This window comes from Chiloscyllium punctatum, chromosome 22 (assembly GCF_047496795.1).
Source record: "Chiloscyllium punctatum isolate Juve2018m chromosome 22, sChiPun1.3, whole genome shotgun sequence".
Lineage (NCBI taxonomy): Eukaryota > Metazoa > Chordata > Chondrichthyes > Orectolobiformes > Hemiscylliidae > Chiloscyllium > Chiloscyllium punctatum.
Genome location: NC_092760.1, coordinates 87,437,088 through 87,458,389, shown reverse-complemented (window position 1 = coordinate 87,458,389; position 21,302 = coordinate 87,437,088). Strand labels below are relative to the sequence as shown.

Sequence of the window (21,302 nt, the reverse complement as noted above, 5' to 3'; positions counted from 1 at the left end):
CTGCCCGCAACAGCAGTGGACTCGCCAATGTTAAGGGCATTTAAATGGAATAGTGTAGGATAGGTAGGCTTCAGATTGGTTCCACAGGTCGGTACATCATCGAGGGCCGAAGGGCCTGTACTACGCTGGAATGTTTTCTGTTCAATGTTTTGCTCCGCCATTTATTGAGATCATGCTTGATCTGATCATCCTCAACTCCACTTTCCTACCTTTTCACCATAACCCATGATTCCCTCACTCATTAAAAACCTGTCTTATCTCAACATTGAATTTACTTAATGACCCAGCTTTGACACCCTTCTGTAGTAATGAATTCCACAGATTCACTGCCCTCTTCATCTCTATCTTAACTGTGCGATCCCTTACTCTTAGATTATGTCCTCTGGTCCTACACTCTCCTACAATGGGAGACAACCTTTCTGCATCTACCCTGCCAAGCCCCTGTAAAAATCTTACATATTTCAATGTTTAAATATTTGCAAAAGTTTATTCCTTCAAATGTGTAAAATCTGCTCTCCCTGTCCATTTAGTAGATAAGAGATTACCTGATTGAAGCATACCAGTTCCTGAGAGGGTATGTAAATGATGTTCCCTCTCATGGGAGCATCAAAAACACTGTTTAATAATAAGGATTGGCTGACTGAACTCAGAGATAAGGAGGTTTTTTTTCTCACAGAAAGTCGAGAGTCTTTTGAACTCCCTTCATTAAAAAGGTAATGTTTTTGAATATTTTTAAGGCAGAGTTAAGTAAATCCTTGAGAAGCGAGGAGGTGAAAGGTCAGCAGGGATAAGTGAAAATCTAGAGTGATCAGATCAGCCATGACCTTATTGAATGACCGAGCATTTTGAAGGCAGAATGATCTACTCCTGCTCCTAATTGTTATGGTTGTATGAATTTGCCTTTTTTAAGGGGAAGTTAAATTCCATCCACTGTTTAATGGGTGTTGCATCTCCAATACAGCACTGTCATGACTTAATGACCTTTGATAACACTCATGTGATAGCGTGTAATGATCAGTTGTCAGGAAGACAAAACTATTTTATTTCTCTTTCCCCTGCTTCTAACCCATGCAGTTTTGTAAAATCTGACTGCTGTCAATATCTGGCAGCTGTCCTAAACCATGACTGGATCTGTGCTCCGAATGAGCAAAACACCATCAGCAGTAGATGGTGGAATTTCAATTCGATAAAAATCTGGAATTTAGAGTATAATGATGAGTATGAAACTGTTTTCAATTGTCAGCAAAAATCCATCTGGTTCACTAATGATTTTAGGGAATGAAATCTGCTGTCCTTACCTGATCAGGCTGACATGTGACTCCAGACCCACAGCAACGTGGCTGATTGTTAACTGCGGAGTGGGTAATTAGGGATAGGCAATGAATTCCGGCCACAGCCGGTGATGAGCACATCCCATGAGTGAATTAAACAAGAAAAGAACTGTCTCCTTCATATGATCAGGTGGTTTCTCAGTGCCCATCCCACCCCCCCGTCCCTTGTGAAAATGGCTGGCCTACAAACTGGAGGCATGTTCATTGGTTCGTCACTCGGTGGACATTTTCTTTTAGCCTCACCTACCTTCAATTCTGACCCTTTGAGACAAAGTAGCAAGTGCCTCTCTGCCTAAAAGCTTCTGACAAAGTCAAAAGTGAGGACTATTTAAAGAAAAAAAACCTTAATTGGGAAATCCCGGTCTACCTTGGTGTCAGCTCTACCTCAGTTGGTAATGCACTCTCTCTGAGACAGAAGACTTAAATATACAAATCTAGACTGCCCTCTCTCTCTGCACTGCACTAAGAGACTGTTGCAGTATTGGAAGGTGTTGACTTCTGATTGAGATGTTAAACCTGACTCACTGTCTGTTCTCTCAGGTTGCCTTGAAACATCGCATGGCACTATTTCAAAGAAGACTGGGTGATTATCCTTGCTGTCGCCAATATTTATACTTATGTCAACATCATTAAAACCTATTAATTTGACCCTATCATATCACTAATTGTGAGAGCTTGCTGTGTACAAAATGCCTGTTGAGTTTCCTATTTTACATCAGTGATGTCTTCTTAAAACACACCATTGCCTGTAAGCATTTGGATTGACCTGAGAAGTGGAAAGCAGTAATATAAGTGCAAATACATTGATGACATTTTCTGACCTCTCCTTTAGCCCCTGTTGCTACCCTTGCTAGTTTATTTCTCTTTGTGCATAGTTGCACATAGACTAGGTGCCCTTGGCTGCTTTGCCCAAGATTATGAGGTTATGAGTGAGAGCCGGGTTCTCTTTTGTCTTGTAAATTGAATAGTGTTGAGAAGAACTTTATAGTCCAACTCAGTGTGTGAGCTGCTACCTCTGAATAGATAGTGGGTCAAATCGTAGGGCTGCCTGGTCTGAGTAGTTTAGCAGTTCACTGATTTAATAACTCATGGGTCTTCGATTTGAGACTTTGCTCACTAGAGCTGTTTCTGTGGATGATTAGTAGCCTAAGCAATACTATGCTTCTGCTCTGTTACCTCTTAAGGTGCTAAGGGGGAATAGTATTTTGTGTTTATGCTGCATTTAGTAGAAAAGACTTGCTGATGCTGTGTCCAGTGTGAAGTTATTCCCACAGCATAAAATTCATTCAGTTAGGAGCTGTTGTTGTGCAGTGGTAGTGTCCCTACCTCTGAGCCTGAAGATGCAGGTTCAAGTTCCACTTACTCCAGAAATAAAACTCACCTGAAGGCATTATCACATTGCAGGAATACTATATGACGTCTGATCAACTGACATGGTCAAAATCCTGGAAGATCCTCCCTAACAGCATTGTGGATATCCCTATATCCCAAGCACTGGAGGGGTTCAAGAAGACAACTCGCCAGCACCTTGAACAGAGCCATCAAGAATGGACATAAAATACTGGCCCATGAATGAATGTTAGAGAAAAAAATATATTGTGTTGTCAGTCTCCAAACAAAGCAATCTAGCCATCAGGCTCCATTCACCTACCCTGTTTTGGTTGTTATGTGATTATTTTTATATTTCAGAGAGCAAACAGGGTTGTAATTTAAAAACTGTCTTTCACTGAAGTGTCTGTTACTGTTAACATATCTTTGGAAAAATACATTAAACATGACATATTTACTTAAAATGCCAAGAGATTTAACAGTGTAGTGTCCAGGACAAGACAAATTGACCGTCCTCTGATTTAAGTGATTTAAATGAGAGCTTGCCTTTTATGGAAAGAAGCTAAAGGTACAGGAGAGTTTGCAAACATGCTCCACTTACAATTGTTTCCTGTTTCAGTTGCAGAGCCAGCAGACAACACAGTCTCACAGCCCGGAATGAATGAGAATGTCCAGTCTTCAGCAAGCAGCAGCACGGCCGGTGTCACTGGGAGCTTGTCTGCCATTCCCCAGCCAAACTCAGCCAAGACCTGGCGCAGCAAATCCCTCAATGCCAAGCACACTGCCACGTCTTCCATGTTATCTGTGAAGTCGCCCCCACAGGAACCCCCAAAGCCAGTGGTTGAACCCACTCCCAAGTCTGGTGCCAATGGCCAGAAATCCATGCTGGAGAAATTGAAGCTGTTCAACAGTAAAGGTGGCTCCAAGTCTGTTGGGACCACCCTGGAGAACTCAGGGTCTCGCGATGGCAGCTGTGAGAGGGTGGAGGCCCCTTCCAATTGTGTGGACCTCGGCGAATCAGACCCCTCTGTCAGATGTGTAAGCAATGCCGCACCTGCCTCAAACAGCCCAAAGATTGCACTAAAAGGCATTGCACAAAGAACCATCAGCCGAGCCCTGAGCAATAAGAAAAACTCCCCGAAAGGCAGCGACAAAGAGAAAGAGAAGCAGAAGGAGAAAGAGAGAGACAGAACGAAGGAAGCCTCCAAAAGGACATCTGGCCCTGATAAAGCTGAATTGGAAAAGGAGCTGAAAGAGGGGCCGCAGGTCACTGCTCCTGAAATGCCAAAAAAATCCTCCAAACTCTCGAGCTTTATCCCGAAAGGAGGGAAATCGAACGGTGCCAAAAAGGATCCCCCTGCACCTCAGCAAAGTGGAATACCAAAACCAGGGCTAAAAACCTCGACAGGGAAATCTACAAGTGCCCAAGCTTCTGTGAAAGAGACTGAGCGACCCCGCAGTGCGAGACTCAGTGCTGGAATCTCACTGCAGAAATCACAGTTGGACAGTAAGAATTCCAGTTCCAGTAGTTTGGCCTCCTCAGAGGGGAAAGGGGCTGGAGGAACACCCCCGACAAGCAGTAACAATGTTCCGGCTGCCACTACAGTCAGCACAACACAAACTACAGGAAGCAACACAGTCAGTGTACAGCTACCTCACCCACAACACCAGTACAACCACCCCAACACTGCCACTGTTGCTCCATTCATGTACAGGTATGCCTCATATCTTAACATTGACATGTTACCAGGTGGGAATTATTCAGCACTGTGCACCATAAACTATTCTAATGTTTTGTCTTAATTTGATAAATGTGATATTGGACATGTGCAATAATAAATTCTTTGTTGTAGGTGAGTAGATGACCCTTCAGAGCACAATAGCATTTACCATGATTTGCTTCTCTGATAATTAAATACACGCTTGAGTGGCACCACATCCACTCCCTCCACCTCAGTAGCAGCAGTGTGTCCTATCTACAAGATGCAGTGCAGATATTTACCAAGGCTCCTTCGACAGCATCTTCCAAACCCACGACACTTCCATCTAGAAAGACATGGGAATACCGCCCCCTGCAAGTTCCCCACCAAGTCACTGTTACCAACCTGACTTGGAAATGTATTGCCATTCCTTTAGTGTCGCTGGGTCAAAATCTTGAAATTCCCTCCCTAATGGCATTGTGGGTCAAGCTATAGCAGTGGTTCCAGAAGGAAGCTCACCTCCACCTTCTCAAGGACAATGAGGGATGGGCAATAAAACTGCTGGCTAGCCAGTGACACCCACATTCCACAAAAGCTTAAAAAGAATGACTGCTCAGAGGATCCCAGGTTATTCCAGTTAAATTATTCCACCCATATTTTCCCCAGCCCTTTGTTTGTGAAGGACTGTTGCCTTTATGGGTGATAATACCACAGCCAATCCTCCAGAAACTTTGTTGAGTGATGATCTGTAAACCCGGTCCCACTTGGGAGGTCATTTCGACTGCAGTAACGATCACAGCCAAATCCTCTCTTACCCTCTGCTGTCATTTCCTCATGGAGACTTCCAGCAGGAGCAGGGAATGAAATGTTGACTGATTTCCTGCTCCCCAATCTGCAATTACAAAAATTGACTTGAACCTTTATGCAGAAGCACAGAAAATGGGAGCAGCGGTAGGCCATTCAGCCCTTTCAGCCTGCTCCACCATTCAATATGATCATGGCTGATCATCCAACTCACTCTCCTGTTCCTGCTTTCTCCCCCATACACATTGATGCCTTTAAGCTGTAAGAACTATATTTAACTCCTCCCTGAAAACAGTCAATATTCAATACCGTGGGCGGCATGGTGGCACAGTGGTTAGCGCTGCTGCCTCACAGCGCCAGAGATCTGAGTTCAATTCCCGCCTCAGGCGACTGTCTGTCTGGAGTTTGCACATTCTCCCCGTGTCTGCGTGGGTTCCCTCCGGGTGCACCGGTTTCCTCCCACAGTCCAATAATGTGCAGGTGAGGTGAATTGGCCATGCTAAATTGCCTGTAGTGTTAGGTGAAGGGGTAAATGTAGGGGAATGGGTCTGGGCAGGTTGCGCTTCGGCGGGTCGGTGTGGACTTGTTGGGTCGAAGGGCCTGTTTCCACACTGTAAGTAATCTAATCTAATACCCATTGTGTCCAGACAGACCAGCTCCCTTGGTGTTGCCTGACTGGCTCAAGCTGTTTTATCAACTCCCTGAGCAAAATGGAGAGTTGGTTCCAGGTTCTGTTTTCTGTGTTGAGTTTCCTGCTGTCAGAAACAGCTGGGCTGTCACAAGGGGCCTCTGCTTCTCTCCTTGCCTCAGAATAATATCAACCAGCCACGAGGAACGGCATTGTCTTCTCAATCCTGACTGCTCACCAACGCAATCTGCTTGGTTCTGTGGCTGCCTGGAAATCAGACCATGGCACTCAGCTCCGTTGTTCTGCCCCCGACACATCCAAACCCAGGAGCTACCTGGAAACAGGAAGTGCACACTCACACGTGGAGTTTAGCCTGTTGCCAAGAATACTGAAGGACTGAGATCACGCACCAGACAGCAATACCTGAACATATGCCATTGCCCAAAGCAGGAGATAGGAAGGGTGCAAAAGAGAACACTGAAAATCAGAACAGTAAGAGGCCATTCAGCCCTTTAAGCCAGCTCTGTTATTCAATACAAAAATAGACGATCTTCCAACTCAGTCTCCTGATGTCACTTTTCCCCTATACCCTTTGACCCCTTTAGCCCTAAGAACTATATCTAACTCCTTCTTTAGTCAACATCTTGGCCTCACCTGTTTTCTGTGGTAGAGAATTCCACAGGCTGACTGCCCTCTGGGGGTGAGGACATTTCTCCTCATCTCAGCCCAAATTGGCCTGCCCTGTAGAACATAGAACATAGAAGAAAATAGAACATTACAGCGCAGTACAGGCCCTTCGGCCCTTGACGTTGCGCCAACCTGTGGAGCCAATCTGAAGCATATCTATTCTACACTGTTCCATTTTCATTCATATGTTTATCCAGTGATCATTTAAATACCCTTAAAATTGATGAGTCTACTACTGTTGCAGGCAGGGCATTCCACATCCCTACAATTCTCTGAGTAAAGAAACTATCTCTGACATCTGTCCTATGTCTATCACCCCTCAATTTAAAGCTATGTCCCCTCATGCTAGCCATCACCATCCTCAGAAAAAGGGTCTCACTGTCCACCCTGTCTAACCCTCTGATTATCTTATATGTCTCAGTTAATTCACCTCTCAACCAACTTCTCGCTAACGAAAACAGCCTCAAGTTTCTCAGCCTTTCCTCATAAGAAACTCCCTCCGTACCAGACAACGTCCTAGTGAATTGCCTCTGAACCCTTCCAAAGCTTCCATATCCTTCCTATAAAGCAGTGATGAAAACTTTATGCAATTCTCCAAGTACAGCCACACCAGAGTTTTCTACAGCTGCAGCATGACCTCGTGGCTATGAAACTCAATCCCTCTACCAATAAAGCTAACACACAGTATGCCTTCTTAACAACCCTATCAACCTGGGTGGCAACTTTCAGAGATCTATGTATATGGAGACTGAGATCTCTCTGCTCATCTACTGTACCAAGAATCTTACCATTAGCCCAATATTCTTTATTCTTGTTGTTCCTTCCAAAGTGAATCACCTCACATTTTTCCACATTAAACTCCATTTGCTACCTCTCAGCCCAGCTCTGCAGCTTATCTATGTCCCTCTGTAACCTGCAACCTCCTTCAGCACTATCTACAACTCTACCGACCTTAATGTCATTCATAAATTTACTAACCCACCCTTACGTTCCCTCATCCAGGTCATTTATAAAAAATGATAAATGGCAGTGGCCCCAAAACAGATCCTTGCTCTTTACCACTAGAAAATGAACTCCAGGATGAAGATTTCCCATCAACCACCACCCTCTGTCTTCTTTCAGCTAGCGAATTTCTGATCCAAACTGCTAAATCACCCTGAATCCCATGCCTCCGTATTTTGTACAATAGCCTACCATGGGAACCTTATCAAACACCTTACTGAAATTAATTTACACCACATCAACCACTGTACCCTCATCCACCTGTTTGGTCACCATCTCTCTGTATCCTTAAACTGTGAGCCTTGGTTCTGGACTCACCAGTACTCTGGGACACCTTTGTCATTAAAATTTAAAACAAAAATTCTGGATTTTCAGTTGGTTGAGCAAAAGGTAGAAGATGCTTTCAACAAAACTTTGGGGAGGACAATTAATTTGCTTCTGGGTTGTCTGAATACTCTGCATTAGTGTTGGAATGGGCATACACCTCCTGAAGGGGCTCGGCCCTCCCTCTTCCTTATCCAGTTGCTTTGCCAAGACTTGGGAAGACAGGGCTGTTTGGTTCTATTGCAGTAACTACCTTGGAGTGGCTCCCAGTCCTCTGTGCAGCTGCCTCCTCTGACCTGATTATTTTTCTTTTTGAGTGAAGACTGAAAAGTGGCTTTACGGAGTGGGGGGGGCGGGGGTGGAGTGGTGGTTGAAGAAAGAACAGGTTCAAACTCGTGGGATATGGAGCAAGTGGTGAGCTAGAATCCATTCACAACTGATACATCCTCCCTTCCTGCTCGGACAGAAGGTGTGAAATGAAATGTTTATGAAAGAGAAGAAACTGGAAGTCGAGAGAAAGCAATAATCTGAATGCAAATGTAATTGACAGAAGTCAAATACCCTTTACAGTAGGGTTTTGTTTAAATTCTGTACTTTAAACATTAATCTGGTAAACCACTGAAGCCATTTCTTTTACAAAAGGTAGATAATTTGAGTTGTTCTTCACCGAATAATTTTCTTGTGTGCAGGGAACCGATTTAACTATGGTTGATTGCATTTCTGGTTCTGTGCGATTACTTCGTAAGGGACCGATGAATTATGCAGACGGGTCCCCTGTTCACTCCATTAAACCAGGTTTATATTTACAGTGCTTTATTTTTTAGGTCACAGACTGACAACGAAGGAAATGTAATGACTGAATCTGGCTCAGGGGGAGTGAATATGGATACTGTTCTGTACAGCAAAAATGGACAAACGACGTGCATCGAAGATTTGCCTGGTAAATATTGATCCCGATTTTCTGTACGTTAATAAGGCATCAGTGCTGAAAGAGTAAAGGCTTACGGTTGTTTATTTATGAATTTTGCAGTTTTGTGCAAACATGGATTCTGGGTTAACTGAGAGGTTTGACATTTTGATCCTATGCTACTGAAGTAATGATAAATTGTATCCTGGTGCAGATGTGGTTGTGGAGTCTTTCAGTTTTGCTGCTGGGTCAACTGTTAATGTAAAGTTCGTGCAGTGATGACCACAATAGAGCATGCAAAAGAAATGTAGAAATTTTCCCAGCTCTTCCAGAAAGCACATTTCATCATTTTGTAAGGCACACGATATCAAACTGATATCGCCAAAATCTATATATTTATCACTGTCTGGGGATAAACACATTTCACAATTTGTGCCCATCCGTCTTGAAATTTTGTATTCAGTATTCCTGCTCTCAAGTGTTTCTCTCTTATTTTGGTTGCTGTGCACGAAGTTAAAACTCTGCATTGCTATTCCTGCTCTTGTTTGGGCAGCTGTTAGCACTTTTGGGAGCTGCCGTCAGTGTTCCTAGGAGCCTTTCAGAGTGTACGGAGCTCCACAGTGTTTGCTGAGGACACCAACACAAAGCACAAAAAAAGTTTGCTTTTGTTGTCAACTCTCTGACTGCTCATGCAATTAACCCATGTAATAGCTAACGTTGGCAATGTTTTTTGTTGAAGTATTCTACCAGTCTGCATTGATATTAATAGAAGACTTACTGCAGATTTCACCTAGTGAAAATATCTTTACTGATCAAAAAAGGACCTATCTTGACGAAATCCTTCATCTTGCACCTATCAGGACATTTCACAAGAACACAAATGAAAGGGTAAGACCAACATTTGTACATAGTTCACCAGGATGATCCCCAATATGGAGGGAGTTTAGGCTGCTTTCATGAAGGAGAAGGTTGAGAGGTGACTTAACTGAGACATATAAGATAATCAGAGGGTTAGATAGGGTGGACAGTGAGATCCTTTTTCCTCAGATGGTGATGGCTAGCACGAGGGGACATAGCTTTAAATTGAGGGCTGATAGATTTGGACAGATGTCAGAGGTAGTTTCTTTACTCAGAGAGTAGTAGGGACGTGGAACACCGTGCCTCCAATAGTAGTAGATTTGCCAACATTAAGGGCATTTAAATGGTCATTTGATAAACATGGATGATAATGGAATAGTGTAGGATAGATAGGCTTCAGATTTGTTCCACAGATCAGCGCAACCTCGGGGGCCGAAGGGCCTGTATTGCGCTGGAATGTTCTATGTTCTATCCGATAAGGAAAGGTTAAACATCTTTGGAGCCTACTCACTGCAGGTTAGAAGAATGAGAGCTGACCTCATTGAAATATATGGAATTCTTAAGGGCTTTGATCGGGTAAATGCTGAGAGGATGTTTCCCCTCATGGCAGAGGCTAGGACCAGAGGGCACAGTCTCAGAATAAAGCGGCACCAAGTTACCTCTGAGATGAGGAGGAATTTCTTCTGTTAGAGAGTTGTGACTCTTTAGTATGCCTTGCCACAGAGACCTTGTGGGGGCCGTGTCCCTGTGTATATTTAAGGCTGAGTTAGATAGATCAGTTGGGGAATCGAGGGTTATGTGGAAAGGATAGGATAATGGATGTGAAGAATGTCAGATCAGCCATGATCCTTAGAGACAAAAAAACTACAGATGCTGAAATCTAAGAGAGGCAAGCAGGAGGCTGGAAGAACATTGCACGCCAGGCAGCAACAAGAGGTGGAGAAGTCAGTGTTTCAGATATAATGTTGACTTCTCCACCAACTGATGTTGCCTGGCGTGCTGTGTTCTTCCAGCTTCCTGCTTGTGTACCTTCAATTCTATTGAATGGCAGAGCGGGCTTGAGGGCTGAACTTCCTACTCCTGTTCCTGTTTCTCAAGGTTGTATTGATTTATCATGTTTATTGATTGGTAAGTTGGACTCTGATTGGTAGAGGCATTACCTTGAAGAATGCACCCAATAATGTTGATTGACAGTTAACAGCCAAGCTTTGTTTATATTTTAAACCATGCAGGTTGACTGTGATTGGCCAAAGTATTGCCTTGAGAAATGAACCATTGCTAGCCTATTAGTTAATGTAGCCATTGAAAGAAGCCACAGATATTTGTGCTGTAGTACTATATTATGGCAATCTAGACAGGCCACTGTAAATCAGTGGCAAGAGTTGAGTTCAGTTTGAATGAAGCCATTCATGACCATATAGACGGTGATACCATGGGATCCCACTAAACCCAATGATCACAAAATGTCCGTATGTCTTTGTTGTAATGACAACCTACTCCTTGCAAATTTCTGATATATTGATGGTCCCTTTGCTATTTTTCAAACTGAAGATGCATTAAGAATGTGTTAATGGTCTTCATCCTGCTCTTAAATACATGTTTAGAATGAGGCAGACAACTGAACTCCCTTTCCTTGCTGTGTTAACTGAGAAATGAGCAGGGGCCATCTATTGCAAACCACCTTCACTGGTCCTTCACGTTGGGATTCCTACAGTTGCTATAAGATTGACTTTACCATCAAACTTGTAAGTATGGTCCAGGTAATTTGTTCACTGTGTAAACCCGATGCTGGAAAAGGCCCACTGAAGCCAGCCTGTGGGATAATAGAACATAGAACATAGAACATAGAACAATACAGCACAGAACAGGCCCTTTGGCCCACGATGTTGTGCCGAACTTCTATCCTAGATTAAGCACCCATCCATGTACCTATCCAAATGCCGCTTAAAGGTCGCCTATGAATCTGACTCTACCACTCCCTCGGGCAGCGCATTCCATGCCCCCACCACTCTCTGGGTAAAGAACCCACCCCTGACATCTCCCCTATACCTTCCACCCTTCACCTTAAATTTATGTCCCCTTGTAACACTCTGTTGTACCCGGGGAAAAAGTTTCTGACTGTCTACTCTATCTATTCCTCTGATCATCTTATAAACCTCTATCAAGTCACCCCTCATCCTTCGCCGTTCCAACGAGAAAAGGCCAAGAACTCTCAACCTATCCTCGTACGACCTACTCTCCATTCCAGGCAACATCCTGGTAAATCTTCTCTGCACCCTCTCCAAAGCTTCCACATCTTTCCTAAAGTGAGGCGACCAGAACTGCACACAGTACTCCAAATGTGGCCTAACCAAAGTCCTGTACAGCTGCAACATCACCTCACGACTCTTGAATTCAATCCCTCTGCTAATGAACGATAATACTCCATAGGCCTTCTTACAAACTCTATCCACCTGAGTGGCAACCTTCAAAGATCTATGTACATAGACCCCAAGATCCCTCTGTTCCTCCACCTGACCAAGAACCCTACCATTAACCCTGTATTCCGCATTCTTATTTGTTCTTCCAAAATGGACAACCTCACACTTGGCAGGGTTGAACTCCATCTGCCACTCCTCAGCCCAGCTCTGCATCATATCTAATGACAACCCTGATCAGATCATTTCTTGCTGAGTATTTGTACAAACTCGTGAATGGCCTTAAAACTGTCACTTTGATCATGTGATGTGCTTTGTGTATCTAAGCTTTGCCTGGAAAGTTGAGGTGTCTCAAAGGTGTGAGTAACAGATGTTTTACACAGCAACTCAGCATGCCATCAATAGGATGCTACTGTCAAGCCAAGAGAGCTGATCTGACTGTCACCCAAATGAGTAATGTGGTAGATGAATTTTACTGCTGGTGTGATGCCAGTGTGAGGTCCATACATCTAGCAACTGGCAGATTGCATCAAAGCAGCATGTCCCTTTGGCTGTTCGCATGAAGCAAGGTCCTGACTGTACCCAGTCAGCCTCTGCTTGCAACACTCACACCATTGTGTCCAAGATTAGGTTCTGCAATCGGACAACATTTGCTGAATAATCCTGCATGTGCTAAGAATGACATAGATAAGCACTTTCAGATTGTCAGTTGGACTTGCAGTGTAGCACAATTACATCTGCTAGAAGCTACGTATAGTCATACACAGGGCCCTGTTCTTTGCCGACAAAATGAATATGCACACACTATGGTTATTGAAATTCAATAAAGTAGGGGATTGCTATTCACTGGCTTATTTCTCAGGGCAATACCCTGATCTATCAGAGTGAATCTGCCTGTTTTGAAACTCAGGAAAAGCTTGGCTGTTAACTGTCAGTTATCATTAATGGGTGCATTCTTAATTCAAATGCCTCAATAGGTCAGAGTCCACCTGCCACCCACTCAGCACTCATGTTGTACCAACATTGGTTTTCCCTTCTAAGTTGTTATTCTCACAAAATGTCCTGATGAGTGAAAGAGAAAAATGACTTTTTCCCAGCAGTATTCAAAATCTGCATTGCCAAATCTGTATTTTCTTTTAGTTTTGAACTCAATTTTGGTTCATTTTTGCTGTCCTTTCTGCTACCAGAGGCATTGACTCTGCTGGGTTGCAGTTCCTTTGGTATTGATTGCTCCTCTGCTGTCTTGCTGAAGTGTTTAGTCTGATAGGTGATTTAACTGTGGAACATCTGAACAAGAGCATCCCCACAAGGTCACTCCTAATGCTAGTCATGGTATACCAACAGTTGAGAAAACCACTGCTCTTTTCTGTTCTGTTACCCTCCTCTAAGTTAGGGACCTCGAGACTGGTTCTGGATTAGTGGTGCTGGAAGAGCACAGCAGTTCAGGCAGCATCCAAGGAGCTTCGAAATCGACGTTTCGGGCAAAAGCCCTTCATCAGGAAAGTCGATTTCGAAGCTCCTTGGATGCTGCCTGAACTGCTGTGCTCTTCCAGCACCACTAATCCAGAATCTGGTTTCTAGCATCTGCAGTCATTGTTTTTACATAGAGACTGGTGGTCACTCTTCTCCTGCCTCCCAGTGAACATTTGCTCATTCAGTGGAAGCTAAGGATAGGTCCTTGTGCTCTCCAGGCCTGTATGATTTTAGCTCCTGGCTGATTAAATTTGCTCAGCTATTGGCAAGCTCTTTTATCCATTTATGAGATAATTGAGGGAACACAGCAAAATGTTGATGTTCCCTCTTTCATCCTTTCCAAGTTCTGAGCAATTAGGGAATACAGTAATGTTCCTTTTTCTTCCCCTGTTCTTTGTGATGCTCGGCCAGATTTCATGGGGTAAATACTGTGTGTTCCAATCCCCCTACATCGAGCTGTATAACATCGCAGGACAAGCACAGATTCAAGCTTTTGTTCTCTGCATTATCTCTTGGTTGAACACTTCTGAAGTAAATTATTAAAAGAAGAGTAATTCCTTTCACAGTCTAAGTTAACAGTGCAATGTTAGGGCAGATGAACAAAACAACAGCATCCAAAATGGAGATCAGAGGGCTCTTGGGGCAATACCCCAGTGACGTCAAAATGCACTGGAATTTAGAAGAATGAGAGGTGACCTTATTAAACTGTACAGGACTCCTGGGGACTTAGCAGGATAGGTGCTGAGAGGTTGTTTCTCCCTATGGGAGAGTCCAGGTCCAGAGGGCAAAATCTCAGAGTAAGCGGTCACCCAGTTAGGATAGAGATGAGGAGTGCTTTAGTTTCTCTCAGAGGATAGTAAATCTGTGGAATTCTTGATCACAGAGGCTGGATCATTCAATAAATTCAAGGCTGAAATAGATGGAGTTTTAATCCGTAAAGGATTCAGGGGTAATGGTGCAAAGGCAGGAAAGTGGAGTTAAGGATTATTAAATCAGCCCTGATCTCGCTGAGTGATGGAGTAGAATTGATAGGCTGAATGGCCTACTTGTGCTCCAGTAGCCTCATAGCTTCAAAAAAGTTTGAAATTCATTGTCATTAAGATCCTTGTTGGTCATAACGCAATATTTAAAGAAAAACAGAACTGCAGATGCTGGATAAAAAAACAGAAAGAACTGTGGATGCTATAAATCAGGAACAAAAACAGAAATTGAATTGAATGAATTGAATTGAATTGAATATATTGTCACATGTACTGAGGCACAGTGAAAGCTTTGACTTGCGAGCAATACAGGCAGATCACAGAGTTAAGTAGCGTAGATAAGTAAATAATAGGTAAACAGCAGCAAAAACAAAAACACAGGTACAGGCGAATGTTAAGAGTTTGTGAGTCCATTCAGTATTCTAACAATAGTAGGGTAGAAACTGTTACAAAACTGGCTGGTAGATGTGTTCAGGCTTCTGTACCTTCTCCCCAGTGGTAGAAGCTGTAGAAAAACATTGCCAGGGTGGGATGGATCTTTGAGAATGCTGGCGGCCTTTCCTTGACAGCAGACCCGGTAGATGGATTCTATAGATGAGAGGTTGGCCTTTGTGATTGTCTGGGCCGAGTTCACCACTCTCTGTAACCATCTCCGATCTTGAATGGTACAGTTGCCATACCAGGTAGTTGCTGAAAAAACTCAGGAGGTCTGGCAGCATCTGTGGAGAGAAATCAGAGTTGACGCTTCAGGAACAGAATTCTGAAAAAGGCTGTCTGGAGTGGAAACATGAGCTTTGCTTCTCTCTCCACAGGTGCTATCAGACCTACTGAGATTTTCCAGCAGCCTCCATTTTTGTTGCAGCTTTTTCTTATAGCTGTTTTCTCTCTATAGCTTGAATCCTGACTCTGTGTGTTACAGTCTGCTCAGGAAGTCCAATTATTTTTCCTCTCCCTTTACGTTTTTGTTGGATTCTCTGGCAACATTAATATTTGTTGCCCATCCCTAATTGCCCTGAAACTGAGCAGCTCACTGGGCCATTTCAGAGAGTAGTTAAAAGTCAATGACACTGCATTGGACCCGCACATTTATTAATTGAACCGAAACTCCATGGTGGGATTTGAGCCTATGAACCTGCATCTTTGGAATACTAGGCTAGTAACATTGCCACTTCACCATCATCTCTCCATCAATTTGCTGTAGTGATATGCAGTTGTGACTTTGCAATCTAGACCTATGCATAATGGTGTCAGAGACTCCAGGTTGTTAAACTGTCAACCTTAATGAAAAATAAGATGATATTATCGAAATCATTATTCACGTATAGAAATGTGTTTACCCCATGAAAGGGAGAATATCACAGGATTATTCTGGAAGCTCAGTGGAGATGTATAACATCCAATATCTTGAAACGGCAGTGTAGAGATTTGTAAGTTTCCACAATCGATCCCTACTGTACTTTGCACTAACCAATCACAGTTCTAGATGCACCATAGAGCCATAGAGTCATACAGCATAGAAACAGACCCTTCAGTCCAACTAGTTCATGCCATCTATGTTCCCAAATTAAAGTAATCCCACCTGCCTGTGTTTGGCCCATATTCAGCTAAACATTTCCTATTCGTGTATGTGTTCAAATGTCTTTTAAACATTGTAACTCTACCCACATCCACCACTTCTTCTGAAATTTCATTCCATACACAAACCACTCTCTGCATAAAAATGTTGCCCTTTATGTCCTTTTTAAAAATTTCTCCTCTCACCTTAAAAATATGCCCCCTAGTTTTGAATGTCCCCCAGCCTAGAGAAAAGATCCTTGCTATTCACTCTATGTATCCCCCTTCATGATTTTGTAAACCTCTATAAGGTCACCCCTCAATCTTCTACACTCCAGTGAAAAGGTCCCGGCCTATTTTCATAACTGAAATCCTCCATTCCTGTCAACATCTTTTCAGAATGCTCTCCAATGTAATAATATCCCTCCTGCAGCAGGATGACCAGAAGTGCACACAATATTCCAGAAGAGGCCTCACCAATGTCCTTTACAACATCAACTTCTATACTCAAAGGTCTGAGCAATGAAGACAAACATACTAAATGCCTTCTTAACCACCCTGTCCAACTGTGATGCAAATTTCAAAGAATAATGTACCTGAATCCCTAAAGTCTCTCTGTTGTACAACGCTACTCAGGGCCTTACTATTAATTGTACTTTGACAGTTTGTAAAATATTTAATGTCTGTTGTAAGATGAATCCTCACCACAGAGGTAAAAACAATGACTGCAGATGCTGGAAACCAGATTCTGGATTAGTGGTGCTGGAAGAGCACAGCAGTTCAGGCAGCATCCGAGGAGCAATAAAATCGATGCTTCGGGCAAAAGCCCTTCCTGATGAAGGGTTTTTGCTCGAAACGTCGATTTCGCTGCTCCTTGGATGCTGCCTGAACTGCTGTGCTCTTCCAGCACCACTAATCCAGAATCCTCACCACAGACAATCATGGTGTTAGATCTTTCAGGTAGATTTGCTGCCCCCATTATCTTTCCAAAAAGTGATCTATAAAATCTTGATCGAGCGAGGTACTGATAACTAGCTCTGGCATTGTGCAACATGATAGAGTTAATTAATGGCCTCCCACATATCAGAAAAGATTTACAAGGATTGGAGGATTTGAGCAATAGTGAGAGGCTGAACAGGCTGGGGCTGTTTTCCCTGGAGTGTTGGAGGCTGAGGGGTGACCTTATCGAGGTTTACAAAATTATGAGGGGCATGGATAGGGTAAATAGGCAAACTCTTTTCCCTAAGGTTGGGGAATTCAGAACTAGAGGGCATAGGTTTAGGGTGAGAGGGGAAAGATATAAAAGAGACCTAAGGGGCAACTTTTTCACACAGAGGGTGGTACGTGTATGGAATGAGCTGCCAGAGGATGTGGTGGAGGCTGGTACAATTGCAACATTTAAGAGGCATTTGGTTGGGTATATGAATAGGAAGGGTTTGGAGGGATATGGGCCGGGTGCTGGCAAGTGGGACTAGACTGAGTTGGGATATCTGGTCGGCATGGACAGGTTGGACCGAAGGGTCTGTTTCCATGCTGTACATCTCTATGACTCTATGACTCTATTGAAGGCAATGATCTTTACAGTTACCATTATAGAACTAGTTTTACATTTGGTTTGAGGGAGAGAGGAGGAGTCTGAGACATTGAAGTAAGGGCAATTATGAAGATATGAAAGTAGACCTGTCTAAAGTAAATTAGCAGATTCGGTTCAAGGATAATGGTAAGTGAGATAACTTGGAGTCAGGGATGGTCACAATAAATTGGAAGCAAATGTAACTCTTTATTCAAAAAGGGAGGAAGATGGTATGTAAGGAATTACAAGCTTGTTAGCTTACTGTCAGTCTAAGGGAAGAACATAGCAACTATTCTTAAAGATGTTATGGGAAGGTAGTTAAAAAATTCAAGGCAGAGTCAACATGGTTTTATGAAAGGGACATCATAGAGTCCGAGAATCATACAGGATGGAAGCAGACCCTTCAGTCTAACTCATCCATGATGATTAGGCAAACTAAACTGGACGCATTTGCTTGCCTTTGATCTATATCCCTCTAAACCTTTCCTATCCATGCACCTGTCCAGATATCTTTAAACTATTGTTATTGTGTTCGTTTCCACCACTTTCTCTGGCAGCTCATTCCATAAATGCGCCAGCCTTTGCATAAAAAGTTGCCCCTCCGATCCTTTTCAATCTTTCTCCTCTTACTTTAAACCTATGCCTTCTAGATTAGATTCCCTACGGTATGGAAACAGGTCCATTGGCCCAACAAGTCCACACCAACCCTCCAAAGAGTCACCCAACCAGACCTTATATTTACCCCTGACTAATGCCCCTAACACTATGGGCAATTTAGCATGGCCAATTCACTTGACCTCTGATCTTTGGACTGTGGGAGGAAACCGGAGCACCCGGAGGAAACCCACGCAGACACGGGGAGAATGTGCAAACTCCACGTAGATAGTCGTCGAAGGCTGGGCTTGAACCCAGGTTCCTGGCGCTGTGAGGCAGCAGTGCTAACCACTGAACCACCTTGCTGCCCCTAGTGTTGGACTGCCCTACCCTTGGAAAAAGACGTTTGCTATCCATCTTATCTATGCCCGTCATGATTTTGCAAATCTGTTTAAGGTCACCCCCTCAGCCTCCGACACATGAAGGTAAAAGTCCCGGTATATCTAGCCTCTCCTTTATAAGTTAAACCCTCCAATCCCAGAAACAGCCTTGTAATTTTTTCCTGTGCCCTTTCTAGTTTAATAACAACCTTGTAACAGAATGGCAACCAGGTTTGTATGCAGTATTCCAAAAGTGACCTCACCAATATCCTGTACAACTGTAACACCACACCCAACTCAGTGCTCTGACCAATGAAGGCAAATGTGCCAAACAACTTCTTCACCACCTTGTCTACCATCGACGCCTCTTTCAAGGAACTATGAACTTGCACATCTCTGGTCGACAGCACTACCCATTAACTGTGTGAGTCCTGCTCTGGATTGCCTTGCAAGACTTTGCATTTATCAAAATTAAACTCGGCCCATTGGCCCATCTGATGGTACTCTCAGATAACCTTCTTCACTGTCCACTATATCACCAATCTTTGGAGTGATCCGCAAACTTACTAACCATTCCTCCCATCTAATTGGTTGTTTGACGACATAACATACACTGTTGATAAAGAGAAAACCAGTGGATGTACTAGACTTAGATTTCTGTCAAAGGGTTATTGTGAAAAATAAAAGCTTATGTTAGGTCTAAATTAGAGGAAGGCTAATTTTGATGGTATTGTGGCAAGTTGATTGAGGGCAGATGTTCACAGGTAAAGGGATGGCTGGTAAATGGGAAGAATAGGAGTCTACTTAAGAGGGAAATCAGGAGGGCAAAAAGGGGACATGAGATAGCTTTGGCAAACAGAATTAAGGAGAATCCAAAGGGTTTTTACAAATACATTAAGGATAAAAGGGCAACTAGGGAGAGAATAGGGCCCCTCAAAGATCAGCAAGGCAGCCTTTGTGTGGAACTGCAGGAGATGGGGGAGATACAAAACGAATATTTTGCGTCAATGTTTACTGTAGAAAAGGATATGGAAGGTATAGACTGTAGGGAAATAGAAGGTGACACCTTGCAAAGTGTCCATATTACAGAGGAGGAGGTGCTAGATGTCTTGAAATGCATAAAGGTGGATAAATCTCCAGGACCTGATCAGGTGTACCCTAGAACTCTGTGGGAAGCTAGAGAAGTGATTGCTGGTCCCCTTGCTGAGATATTTGTATCATCGATAGTCACAGGTGAGGTGCCAGAAGACTGGGGGTTGGCTAATGTGGTGCCACTGTTTAAGAAAGGGGTAAGGACAAACCAGGGAACTATAGACCACTGAGCCTAATGTTGGTGGTGAGCAAGTTGTGGGACAGGATGTACGTGTATTTGGAAAGGCAAGGACTGATTGGGGATAGTCAGCATGGCTTTGTGCATGGGAAATCATGTCTCACAAACTTGATTGAGTTTTTTGAGGAAGTAACAAAGAGGATTGATGAGGGCAGCATGGTGGATGTGATCTATATGGACTTCAGTAAGGTGTTCGACAAGGTTCCCCATGGGAGACTGATTGGCAAGGTTAGATCTCATGGAATACATGGAGAACCGGCTCAAAGGTAGAAGACAGAGGGTGGTGGTAGAGGATTGTTTTTCAGACTGTGACCAGTGGAGTGCCACTGGATTTCTGCTGGGTCCACTACTGTTCGTCATTTATATAAATGATTTCGATGCATTTTGGGAAAGCAAATCTTAACAGGACTTATACACTAAATGGTAAGATCCTGGGAAGTGTTTCTGAACAAAGATACCTTGGAGTGTAGGTTCATAGCTCCTTGAAAGTGGAGTCGCAGGTAGATAGGATAGTGAAGAAGGCATTTGGTATGCTTTCCTTTATTGGTCAGAGTATTGAGAACAGGAGTCGGGAGGTCATATTGCAGCTGTACAGGACATTGGTTAGGCCACTGTTGGAATATTGCATGCAATTCTGGTCTCCTTCCTAGCGGAAAGATGTTGTGAAACTTGAAAGGGTTCAGAAAAGATTTACTAGGATGTTGCCAGGGTTGGAGGATTTGAGCTATAGGGAGAGGTTGAATAGACTCTATCAACAACTACATCGAGTTAGACCCCATCTACCACCCCCTGAGAAAAAGAACAGGAAATGACATCACCAACCCAAAGAAACCCAAACATATAAACAGAAAGCAGGAATTATCAGCAGAGCTTCGCCCGGAGACCCACTGAAGATGTTACCTAGTAGGGTGACAAAACATCTGAAATGGACCTTCCCGTTCAGTGAGCAAACCTACAGCCAGATTGACTATCTAACAGGAAACAGAGGAGGTATAAGTGGGTCTGTTTCAGGTTGGCACAATGTTATGAGTGGTGAGCCTTAAGGATCAATGCTGGAACCTCAACTGTTCACATTCTATATCAGCTCTAAAATTTATAGAAAGATCGAAGAAATGGTTGCCAAATTTGCTGATGATACAAGGATAGGTGGGAAATAAATTATAAAGTGGATTTAAGAATGTTACAGTGTGATCTCGAGAGGTGAAGTGAGTGGGCATGCACCTGACAAATGAAGTGCAGTGTAAATGTTCCATTTTGGAATATTCGATGTTGTCCATTTTGGCAGCAGAATAAAAGAAAATCTTATCTCAATGCTGCAGAGCTTAAATATGGAATGATCTGGGGGTCCTCATGTTTGAATCACAAAACTTTAGTAAGTAGGCACAATAAGGAATTTGGAAAGCTAACAGAACATGATCATTTTTGGGAGGG

The 21,302-nt window shown here is 43.3% G+C and overlaps 1 protein-coding gene across 16 annotated transcripts in view; it reads left to right on the top strand.

The window, feature by feature from the left end:
• nav2a (neuron navigator 2a) overlaps positions 1-21,302 on the top strand; it is a 1,091,104-nt gene that overhangs the window by 791,171 nt on the left and 278,631 nt on the right. For all 16 annotated transcript variants that reach the window (XM_072592781.1, XM_072592785.1, XM_072592776.1 and 13 more), the window contains 2 exons: positions 3,280-4,375; positions 8,630-8,745. In XM_072592781.1, the coding sequence (XP_072448882.1) occupies positions 3,280-4,375; positions 8,630-8,745 (1,212 nt within the window). The remainder of the gene's footprint in view (positions 1-3,279; positions 4,376-8,629; positions 8,746-21,302) is intronic.